At 42.3% G+C, this 12,800-nt stretch overlaps 1 protein-coding gene across 1 annotated transcript in view; it reads right to left on the bottom strand.

Annotated features, from left to right (window-relative positions):
- med13a (mediator complex subunit 13a) overlaps window positions 1-12,800 on the bottom strand; it is a 120,294-nt gene that overhangs the window by 85,000 nt on the left and 22,494 nt on the right. Inside the window, exon 3 of the mRNA XM_014137886.3 lies at window positions 3,295-3,463. Within this exon, the coding sequence (XP_013993361.3) occupies window positions 3,295-3,463 (169 nt within the window). The remainder of the gene's footprint in view (window positions 1-3,294; window positions 3,464-12,800) is intronic.

The raw sequence follows: 12,800 nt of genomic DNA, 5'->3' as shown, positions 1-12,800 counted from the left end.
TTTTAAATGATATCACTGAAGCTCTTGACAAAAAACAGCATTGTGTCTCACTTTTTATTGATCTCTCTAAGGCTTTTGATACAGTTGATCATGCTATACTAAGGCAGAGATTGTCGAGTGTAGGTCTTTCAGAGCATGCAGTTGCATGGTTTGTTAACTATCTGTCTGATAGAACTCAGTGCACTCAATTTGATGGGCTTAGGTCTGTTAAATTGTCTGTCTTAAATGGTGTGCCCCAAGGCTCTGTACTTGGTCCTCTCTTATTCACTATTTATATAAATAATTTAGACAAAAATGTCCAAAATGCACAACTTCATTTTTATGCTGATGATACTGTTATTTACTGTTGTGCCTCATCTCTTACAAAAGCTTTCCAGAACTTGCAAACTGCTTTTAATACTGTTCAACATACCTTGTCTCAATTGAAGCTTATCCTCAACACTGACAAAACAAAACTACTGGTGTTTTCTAAAGCAAGAAATAGACCTCTGAACCTTTCACCTATTACTACCTGTCAGGGCAAGGAGATTGAGGTTGTAACCTCATATAAATATCTTGGAATTTTGATTGATGATGGCCTCTCTTTTAAAATGCATATTCAACAACTTACAAAAAAATTGAAGCTGAAATTAGGATTTTATTTTAGGAATAAGGCTTGTTTTTCTTTTGAAGCCAGAAGGAGGCTAGTATCAGCTACATTTATGCCTTTACTAGACTATGGGGATATTTTATATATGAATGCTTCCGCTCAGTGTTTGAGATCAATTGACACCCTTTACCATGGCACTTTGAGATTTATTTTAAATTGCAAAACCCTTACGCACCACTGCACTTTATATACCAGGGTTGGCTGGCCTTCTCTAGTCACTCGTAGGCTCAGTCACTGGTATACTTTTATTTACAAAGCCATTTTGGGTTTACTACCTTTTTATTTGGGCATTTTTATTGTTGAGAAATGTGGTGGGTACTCTCTTCGTTCGAGGGACTTTATCTTGCTAACTGTTCCAAATGTCCGAACTGAATTTGGTAAACGGGCTTTTATGTACTCTGCGCCATCGTCTTGGAATGCCTTACAAAATACTTTTAAACTGGAAGAACTTGTCCCGATTGGTATTTTTAAATCACTGATGAATGATCTTGAGACTGATTCCCTGACATATCAATGTTTTTAATTTGCTGTTTTTGATTTTGTTATATTCTTTGTTAATTCTATGGTTTTTACTAGATTACTTGTAGTTTTTCATGTTGTTTGTCTAATTTTTGTAATGACTTGGCGCTGCCTATCTTGGCCAGGACGCTCTTGAAAAAGAGATTTTAAATCTCAATGAGCCTTTCCTGGTTAAATAAAGGTTAAAAAAAAAAAAAAAAAAAAAACCTCATCAGTCACTCTTAAAGGGACAGGTTTTCTTAAAGGTGAATGAAACATAAATTAATATGAAACTGTTGTTTCCAATCAAATAAATGTTGCAATTAATGTTGTTTTGTTGTACTAGAAGTTATGACAACAAACTTTAATTTATTGGGTTCAATTAAGGATAGAGGTGACACAAAATCCTATAGGATTGCGAGAATTCTATAGGGTCCAATAGAATTACTTTTGATTCCTAATAGGAAAAGAGTAGTACAATAGGATACCAATAGGATTCTGATAGAGGTGACAAAATCCTATAGGATTGCGAGAATCCTATAGGGTCCAATAGGATTACTTTTGATTCCTAATAGGAAAAAAGTAGTCAAATCAAATCAAATTGTATTTGTCACATACAACACACTTAGCAGATGTTAATGCGAGTGTAGCGAAATGCTTGTGCTTCTAGTTCCGTCAGTGCAGTAATATCTAACAAGTAATCTAACAATTCCCCAACAACTACCTAATACACACAAATCTAAAGGGTTGAATGAGAATATGTACATGTAAGTATATGGATGAGCGATGGCAGAGCGGCATAGGCAAGGTGTAATATATGGTATAAAATATAGTATATACATGTGATATGAGTAATGTAAGATATGTAAATATTATTCAAGTGGCATTATTTGTCCAAGTAGTCTAATAGGATTCCAATAGGATTCTGATACAGGTGACACAATATCCTATAGGACTACAAGAATCCTATAAGATCACTTTTTATTTCCAATAGGAAAAAAATTGTCCAATAGGATTCTGATAGAGGTGTTACAAAATCCTATAGGATTGTGAGAATCCCATAGGATTCTATTGAAAAAAATCCCTAATCCTACAAGATATTTTGACTAGGGTGGCGAGGAGCACCGAGTGTCACCACCTCGGTTGTTTACTCCTCAGCAGCTGTCTGCCTCTTTCGCTTATCAGAGGCCAGACACTGACAGAGACAAATCCTCCCCACCAGATAGAGGGGACGACTCAGTCACTGCTGCAGCTCGGCAACACACTTCCTGGAAGTACAGCCAACAGGGTAGAAAGAACGGGTCTGTAGCCCTGCTCTCCAATTCAAAACCTTCACAACTTTATTTAACCAATGCAGAAAACACACTTCTCTATGGGGACTACCTGGAAAGAGAGTAAGAAGAGAGGGGTACTTATCTGATTGAGTAATAGAGCTCAGCACCCAAGTGTAAATGAGGCACAAATCAGACGTTCTTGAACTATTGACAGATGTATTCAATCCCTCTTTATTCTATCCTTCAGTGAGCTACTACAACACCAGTGGTAGAGGGGAAGGAAGAAGGAGAGAACTGGAGGACTGTTGACACCGGGGAGAGGGGAAGGAAGGAGAGAACTGGAGGACTGTCGATAATGGGGAGAGGGGAAGGAAGGAGAGAACTGGAGGACTGTTGACACCGGGGAGAGGGGAAGGAAGGAGAGAACTGGAGGACTGTCGATAATGGGGAGAGGGGAAGGAAGGAGAGAACTGGAGGACTGTCGATAATGGGGAGAGGGGAAGGAAGAAGGAGAGAACTGGAGGACTGTCGATAATGGGGAGAGGGGAAGGAAGAAGGAGAGAACTGGAGGACTGTCGATAATGGGGAGAGGGGAAGGAAGAAGGAGAGAACTGGAGGACTGTCGATAATGGGGAGAGGGGAAGGAAGAAGGAGAGAACTGGAGGACTGTCGATAATGGGGAGAGGGGAAGGAAGAAGGAGAGAACTGGAGGACTGTCGATAATGGGGAGAGGGGAAGGAAGAAGGAGAGAACTGGAGGACTGTCGATAATGGGGAGAGGGGAAGGAAGAAGGAGAGAACTGGAGGACTGTCGATAATGGGGAGAGGGGAAGGAAGAAGGAGAGAACTGGAGGAGTGAGTAGGAGCATCCTACCTCTTATTAATGGGCTTCTCATCCTTCTCGTAGGGCTTGACGAACCACTTGCCGACGCGTACGAAGCTGCGGTTCATGAGACAGCGCTCCAGCAGGTTGTGGATGGCTTTGAACAGGAGCGTCCTGCACTCATAGGACAGGCCGCTCTCCCACACACCGTCCTCCTCAGCTAAATAGACAGACGGAGAGAGACAGGGTTAGAGAAATATTTTTTAAACAAATTTGCTAATCAGCTCAGCTGCAAAAAACAATTTATATAGCTACACTGGCTACAATTTCCACTGTTTCACTTTTCTGTTGAACAAACTACCAGGAATATGAATAATTTAACCAGCCTGTATTAGGCTTAATGTATGATTAATTCACTTATTGGCCTAATGCACACAAACGTTTCTCTCCGTCTTCTCAGTTTTACTCAGTCGGGTAAGACTTAGTGGTTTACAAGAAACGCTAATGTTACACTAACAACACATAAGACAGTTCCTGAATCCTGACTATGCCAAAACAGTAGACAGAAGTGTATAGTAGATGCCTAGCAGAGGTGAAGGGGATCAAAAGACCAGACAGGCAAAGGGAGGGAAGTTGATGTGAGCTATGTCTTGCAGCTGCACTATGTTGTCACGTCCTGGCCAGTAAAAGGGTTATTTGTCATTGTAGTTGATCAGGGCGTGGCAGGGGGTGTTTGTTTTGTGTTTTGGGGGGTTTTGTCTTGGGGATTTTGGTTCTAGTTTTCATTTTCTATGTTCCGTTTTCCAGGTTTGCCGAGTGTGGTTTCCAATCAGAGGCAGGTGTCTTTTGTTGTCTCTGATTGGAAGCCATACTTAGGCAGCCTGTTTTCCATTGGGTTTTGTGGGTGGTTGTTTTTCGTATAGTGCTTGTGTCCTTACGGAACTATTGTTTGGCGTTCGTTTATATTTTGTTTAAGTGTTCTCTTATAATAAATAAAGAAGATGAGCATGATACCTGCTGCGCCTTGGTCTAGCTTTTACGACGCACCTGACATATGTACACTGCACTGAAAATACAATTATTATATCACACTAAATCTTAGCATAAAGAAATAAAGTATTCTTCAGGAGGCAAATGACAATCACAAGCCTACTATTTCAAGTGGGCAGCATATTGTACCTGGCATCTCATAATATAGATTTGAAACAAAATAACCAGTCATATCTTTTACTGACATCTGAAAATCATCTATTGACCGTAAGCAAGCAAGAAGAAAAGACAAACTATAACCGGGAAAGTATTTTTACACCAAGAAAACACAATGCAAGTCTGTCTGTCCTCAGTTAGATAGACAGAGAGAGAGAGAGAGAAGGAGAGAGAGAGAGAGAGAGAGAGAGACAGGGTTAGAGACACAAGATGTAGGGAAAGTTGGGGCATAACTAACGAAATTACAGTTAAAGAAAATGTACGCTTAATCCAGTACAAGCTAGACAAGAGACAAAATGCACAAATTCAACAGCACAACGGCAGAGTCATGTCTTAAGTGTAAAACAAAAAATGACTCAATAATCCATGCTTTCTGAGAATGCTATCAAGTCCAGAAGTTGAGGGTGGAGCTAGAAACATGGCTGTCAAAAGTATTACAATGTAAACATACTTTTAATCCGCCTGTCTGCATATTTCAAGACATGGCATATGGGGGTATAGTGAGATACCCGATGGATTGGCCGATTCTCTTCTCATCACTCATCTTGAAAAAACAATCAATTATCAAGCACCATCATCAGCACAATGGAAAAACCAAGTGATTTAATATTTAAATATTGAAAGTGCGTGAGTTACGGAGAGAAACAAAATGGTGCAGTTTCAGCCCACCCCAACAGCAAACAATAATGCTGTTTTTGCACGTACAGTTGAAGTCAGAAGTTTACATACACTTAGGTTGGAGTCATTAAAACTCGTTTTTCAACCTCTCCACAAAATTCCTGTTAACAAACTATAGTTCTGGCAAGTCGGTTCAGACATTCACTTTGTGAATGACAAGTAATTTTTCCAACAATTGTTTACAGGCAGATTATTTCACTTATAATTCACTGTATCACAATTCCAGCAGGTCAGAAGTTCACATACACTAAGTTGACTGTGCCTTTAAACAGCTCAGAAAATTCCAGAAAATGATGTCATGGCTTTAGAAGCTTCTGATCGGCTGAATGACATTATTTGAGTCAATTGGAGGTTTACCTGTGGATGTATATCAAGGCCTACCTTCAAACTCCGTGCATCTTTGCTTGACATCATGTGAAAATCAAAAGAAATCAGCCAAGACCTAGGAAAAGAAATTGTAGGCCTCCACAAGTCTGGTTCATCCTTGGGAACAATTTCCAAATGCCTGAAGGTACCACGTTCATCTGTACAAAGAATAGTATAAAAACCATGGGACCACGCAGCCGCCATACCGCTCAGGAAGGAGACTCGTTCTGTCTCCTAGAGATGAACGTACTTTGGTGAAAAAAGTGCAAATCAATCCCAGAACAACAGCAAAGGACCTTGTGAAGATGCTGGAGGAAACAGGTACAAAAGTATCTATATCCACAGTAAAACGAGTCCTATATCGACATAACCTGAAAGGCCACTCAGCAAGGAAGAAGCCAGTGCTCCAAAACCACCATAAAAAAGCCAGACTACGGTTTGCAACTGAACATGGGGACAAAGATCGTACTTTTTGGAGAAATGTCCTCTGGTCTGATGAAACAAAAATAGAACTGTTTGGCCATAATGACCGTCGTTATGTCTGGAGGAAAAAGGGGGAGGCTTGCAAGCCGAAGAATACCATCCTAACCGTGAAGCACGGGGGTGGCAGCATCATGTTGTGGGGGTGCTTCGCTGCAGGAGGGATTTGTGCACTTCAAAAAATAGATGGCATCATGAGGCAGGAAAATTATGTGGATATATTGAAGCAACATCTCAAGACATCAGTCAGGAAGTTAAAGCTTGGTCGCAAAAGGTTCTTCCAAATGGACAATGACCTCAAGCATACTTCCAAAGTTGTGGCAAAATGGCTTAAGGACAACAAAGTCAAGGTATTGGAGTGGCCATCACAAAGCCCTTACCTCAATCCTATATAAAATTTGTGGGCAGAACTGAAAAAGCATGTGCGTGCAAGGAGGCCTACAAACCTGACTCAGTTACATCAGCTCTGTCGGGAGGAATGGGCCAAAATTCACCCAACTTATTGTGGGAAGCTTGTGGAAGGCTACCCGAAACGTTTGACCCAAGTTAAACAATTTAAAAGCAATGCTACCAAATACTAATTGATTGTATGTAAACTTCTGACTCACTGGGAACGTGATGAAAGAAATAAAAGCTGAAATAAATCATTCTCTCTACTATTATTCTGACATTTCACATTCTTAAAATAAAATGGTGATCCTAACTGACCTAAGACTTTTTATTCGGATTAAATGTCAGGAATTGTGAAAAACTGAGTAAAATGTATTTGGCTAAGGTGTACGTAAACGTCCGACTTCAACTGTATGTGTATGTTTGTATTCGGTGAGAGTTTTTGTTTTCCTTCATGACAAATACTTTTTTTTTTTAAACACAATGCAAGTCATTTTCTCTGCAGCACACAGAAAACGGACAGAGCAGCTATATTTCACTACAAGTTTCCATTCATGCCTGAAGTGTGTCTGTACCCAGTTAGAGGAGTCAAGTGAAAGCACTACTGCAGGCTGGCTAGATACAGTACCAGTACAAAGTTTGTTCAGCTACTCATTCAAGGGTTTTTCTTTATTTTTACTATTTTCTACAATGTAGAATAATAGTGAAGACATCACAACTATGAAATAACACATATAGAATCATGTAGTGACCAAAAAAGTGTTAAACAAATCAAAATATATTTTATATTTGAGATTCTTCAAAGTAGCCACCCTTTGCCTTGATGTCAGCTTTGCACACTCTTGGCATTCTCTCAACCAGCTTCACGAGGAATGCTTTTCCAACAGTCTTGAAGGAGTTCCCACATATGCTGAGCACTTGTTGGCTGCTTTTTCTTCACTCTGCGGTCCAACTCATCCCAAACCATCTCAATTGGGTTGAGGTCGGGTGATTGTGGAGGCCAGGTCATCTGATGCAGCACTCCATCACTCTCCTTCTTGGTTAAATAGCCCTTACACAGCCTGGAGATTTGGACTCATCAGACCAAAGGATAGATTTCCACAAGTGTAATGTCCATTGCTCGTGTTTCTTGGCCCAAGCAAGTCTCTTCTTATTATTGTTGTCTTTTAGTAGTGGTTTCTTTGCAGCAAGTGGTTTCTTTGCAGCAATTCAACCATGAAGGCCTGATTCACGCAGTCTCCTCTGAACAGTTGATGTTGAGATGTGTCTGTTACTTGAACTCTGTGAATCATATATTTGGGCTGCAATCTGAGGTGCAGTTAACTCTAATTAACTTTTCCTCTGCAGCAGAGGTAACTCTGGGTCTTCCTTTCCTGTGGTGGTCCTCATGAGAGCCAGTTTCATCATGATGGTTTTTGCCACTGCACTTGAAGAAACTTTCAAAGTCCTTGAAATGTTCCAGATTGGCTGACCTTCATGTCTCAAAGTAATGATGGACTGTCGTTTCTCTTTGCTTATTTGAGCTGTTCTTCCCATAATATGGACTTGGTCTTTTACAAAATAGGGATATCTTCTGTATACCAACCCTACCTTGTCACAACACAACTGTTTGGCATAAACACATTCAGAAGGAAAGAAATTCCACAAATGAACTTTTAACAAGGCACACCTGTTAATTGAAATGCATTCCAGGTGACTACCTCATTACATTTACATTACATTACCTCATGAAGCTGGTTGAGAGAATGTCAAGCGTGTGCAAAGCTGTCATCAAGGCAAAGGGTGGCTACTTTAAAGAATCTCAAATATAAAATATATTGTCATTTGTTGAACACTTTTTTGGTTACTACATGATTCCATGTGTTATTTCATACTTTTGATGTCTTCACTATTACTCTACAATGTAGAAAATAGTACAAATAAAGAAAAACCCTGGAATGAGTAGGTGTGTCTATAGATAGATAGATAGAAGCTCCAGGAGCACTGTCTTAGCCTCTGATTGGTTTGCTCTGTCTGGTCAACTCCTATGGTCATTGTCACGTGATGACTTAGAGAACAAGGGCTCCTGCCTGCTGCTGCATAGAATACCACACAAGAAGGCAGTTTCCCTATCCTGGTCCCGGACCAGTTTGTTCCGTCTTGACAGTGACCATAGGATTTGGCAAGATCGCACAAACAGAGCAGGCTAGCAGTGTCTTTACTACCCGACTTTGATAGTGGGGTTTGTTTCTGGATCATGAGCGGCTGTGGCCTGGATGCTCTGCTAATCTCACTAACAGCCACTGTGAGACATCTTAGAGCACTTAAGCTCCTTTCAAACATGTCTCCAGCAAACCTCTGTCCCTGTGTGCAACACCGTGCAGCACAGAGAAATAAACACCAGACATGACCACGAGACATGATCCCCTGTATCTTATTTGACAAGATGTTGTTCCTTATTGTGGCGAGACTCAGTTCTGAGCTAGCTACCGAACTGTGCAGCTATAAACTTCAGGTAAATGAAAATGTGTTAGGCCTACATTGTGGAGACAGAGATTAGTTTAGTTAGGTGAGGAGAAAGTCTACACGGACATAAAGGTACATCAATGATTACGTCTCTCTGCCTCTGAAAAAGGAATTTAAACTGTGATTTCTTTGCCCCCCATAGCAACAGTAAAATAAGCCCTTTTGCCCTTGGCAAAGCAGAGCAGTGAGTGCTGAACAGCTTGTTTAAGAGGATCTGGGCTCATATATTTTTCAGGGCTTTAAGTAGAGGGCCTGCTACATTTCACAGGTGCACTTGTAAACAGCCGCCAGAAAAACTTAAAAAGGCCTGACATTTTAACTCGGTTGCCCAATGCTAAAAGAAAAAAGCTGTCCATCCACCCTGGACAGAGCTTGACCATGTTCTTCATACCTCTAGTCTCCCTCCTTCCAGCTACTACAAAACATCCCCCATTCCTCAACTCCCCTTCAACCCTCTTTCAGATGCCTTTCCTTAGCCCCTCAGGACACTGTGAGCCAGCTTCTAAACCTATCTCAGATTCAGCCAAAAAAACCTAAGCTGTGTGCTGAGAAGAGTGGGTTTCGAGCAAAAAGTGTGTGTTTAGACACTGACATGTCTTATCTTTGAAACACTGTAGAGGAAACAACAGAAACTGTAGGAGGAGGAACTCAGGCATCCCTCCATATATAGTATTCCAAGCTAAAATGAGCGCTGCCCTTGTATTCTGTGCAGTAGGCTGACAGGAGCCCTTGTTCTCTACGTCTGTTTGTTCATAAGCATTTAACATTGAGGCCTCGGCCGACCGACCCTCCTCTGACATGGCAGTCCAAAGGTCACAATTTCATGACAACAAGTAAGCAGCCAGCCAGCCTGGCCAGCTGGTTCTTGACAACAACACCAGTAGATTATAGAAGATAACATGGGAATCATCCCATTGCAAAGCCATGCTGGCCTGACTGAATATAGGCAGATCCCCACTCACTGTTACTAATAACACATATGGGGTTAGAGTGCGTAGGAGTAGGTGAAGAGAGGGGAAAAAGATCTATCAATAAAACAGCAAGAGGCTGATGAAGAACCGAAAGCTAAGTTGCCATTTCTTCTGTGGCCAATTTGCATTCCTTTTCTCGATCCATTTTTTTACAAAAGAAGAAAATAGCCCCTGCGTAAATGACGGGAAACGTCTAAACCTTAATTTACATAAACAGATATCACATCTGCTTTACTCTGTCAGGATCACATCTGCCTCTCTCTCCCTCCCCCTCTCTCCCCCCTCTCTAGTATTTTCCTCTAGCGCTGAAGAGAAGCAAACAGGCATCTGGTTTGCATCAAGCGTTCCTAACGACCTTATGTCTCTCATAGTCCACCACAGCCAAGAGAACAGGAGCAATACTCTTTCTGGACACAGTCAGAGACACACACACAAACAAAGAGGTGCACAGACCAAACCTACTATTAATATAAGTCAAAAAACGTAACCAACAAAAACACATAGAAACAACACTAAAACTTGAATTTTAACAACAACCTGGGAAGTGGGTGTGGCCATGAGAGGAGAGTGAATGACAGCCAGTCCATCCTCAGCGGGAGGGAAAAAGGAGAAGGAGTGACTGAGGGGTGTAGCAGTGGTGCAGAGCAGAAAGAGAGAGCTGCAGCTAGTAAGTTATCACAGAGAGGAAACGTTTGAATTGTCTCAAGACTATACCCGACAGGCAGGCAAGCAGCCGACACAATAAGAGCCATGGAGGGGGCAACCTGTTTCCACTGACTGATGTGGAAGGAGAGTGGTACTTTTACACACAGTTCCCACAGTCCTTACAGCAACCCATTAGAAAGCATTCTTCCCTGACAAAGGAGGGACAAAAGATGGCCTGTCTCCTTTTTTCTCTGCAGCAAGTAACTTATATGTTGAATGGCCACCCCTTATAACATTCCACTCAATGTGGAAAGTGCCTCTTCTTCTCATTTGAAATACAGACTGTCAAATTAAAATAAGCAGTTTCACCCAAACAAAACAACATTGTTTTCAATGTGTGAAATTTGTCTCCATATCAAAATAGGAGGAGCGGTCCCAGTCAGATTAACAGCTAATAGGCCAATTAACTCCATGGCTCTTACTTCCAGCCTGTTAATTGGCTGTTGTGTGAGGTGGGAGGTTGCTAGCTGGCATGTGGTTGGCCGGCAAGAGAGAGAGAGAAACCAGAGAGAGAGAGACCAGAGAGAGGGGGAAAGAGAGAAAGACCAGAGAGCGAGGGAGAGAGAGAGAGAAAGAGAGGGAGAGAGAGACCAGAGAGAGACCAGAGAGAGAAAGAGAGGCAGAGAGAGACACACAGTAGCCTGGCTCAGATTCAGGTTTATGTCTCTCTCCCTCTCCCGTTTGGCGGAGGTGTCCCAGATGAGCTGACCTAGCAGGCAGTAATCTTTCACAGGCATAGACAGGATCACACTACAGAGCAGAGACTTCTCAGAAGAAGCTCCCAAATCACATACTCCCCTCACACTGCGCCGACCACTAGAGCCAGAACGATACCAGTATCATAATACTCGTTAGTATCGTTGCAAGGAAACAACACACAAAGCGGCTTTAACTTCTTTAGTAAAACAGCCTTAATGTTGGAAACACACATCATTAAGTATTTTCCAAGCTATAGCACACAATATTTTACATACAGCAGATTTTTAAAGGACCAAAGAGTTACTGGTAGTGTCACAGCCCTACCGATAACCAGCACACACCTCCCTGACACCAGTGTATGAGATCTCTCCAAGAGCCTGGTGACACAAGATACCAATATACGGAACAGGGATGCGGGCAGCTGAGCAAACATTTAGGAAAACTACAATTCTGGAGGACCTATCATCCTTCCACTCCCTCCTCTTTACATTCTCTTCCTCTGTATCCGCTGCTAAAGCCACTTTCTACCACTCTGCATTTCCAGATTCTGTCTCTAACCCAAGGAAACTATTTTCCACCTTCTCCTTCCTCCTAGAGGCGTCACTACAGATACCCTGGTTCGAATCCAGGCTGTATCACAACCGCTGTGATTGGGAGTCCCATAGGGTGGCGCACAATTGGCCCAGTGTCGTTTGGCCTGTGTAGGCCGTCATTGTAAATAAGAATTTATTTCTTAACTGACTTGCCTAGTTAAATAAAATAAAATAAACAATCCTCCAACAGATCAGTGGATGACTTTAGAAAAAGGTTGATGATATCCGCTCCTCATTCACTCAGCCTACTGAGTCCACCGGTCTCACTCAAATAGAACTACCCTACGCCTTGACCTCTTTCTCTCCTCGCTCTCCAGATGACATCCTGTGACTAGTGAGGTCTGGCCGCCCCGACAACCTACCCGCTCGACCCCAAACCCTCCTCCCTTCACCAGACCTCTCTGGAGACCTCCCATTCCTCATCAACTCATCCTTGACCACTGGCTGTGTCCCCTCTGACCCGAGTTGCTCCCCGCCTCAAGAAACCAACTCATCTGACGTCAAAAACTATAGACCTGTATCCCTTCTTTCTTTTCTTTCCAAAACACTTGAGTGTGCTGTCTCTGATCAACTTTCTCGTTATCTCTCTCTATCTTCTTGACCCTAACCAGTCAGGCTTCAAGACAGGTCACTCAACCGAGACTGCTCTTCTCTGTGTCACGGAGGCTCTCCGCACTGCAAAGCTGAATCTCTCTCCTCGGTTCTCATCCTCGTAGATCTATCCGCCACCTTCGACACCGTGAACCATCAGACCCTCCTCTCCACCCTCTCAGGGCTGGGCGTCTCAGGTTCTGCACACTCTTTGATTGCATCCTACCTGTCAGGCCGCTCCTACCAGGTGACCTCTCCTCTTCTCTCTATACACCAAGTCACTCGGCTCCGTCATATCCTCACATGGTCTCTCCTATCATTGCTATGCGGATGACACTCAACTACTTTTCTCCTTCCCCCCTTCTGACACCCA

The sequence above is a fragment of the Salmo salar genome, chromosome 13 (genome assembly GCF_965601325.2).
Source record: "Salmo salar chromosome 13, fSalSal1, whole genome shotgun sequence".
NCBI classification, from domain to species: domain Eukaryota; kingdom Metazoa; phylum Chordata; class Actinopteri; order Salmoniformes; family Salmonidae; genus Salmo; species Salmo salar.
This window is presented reverse-complemented; position numbering and strand designations above follow the sequence as displayed.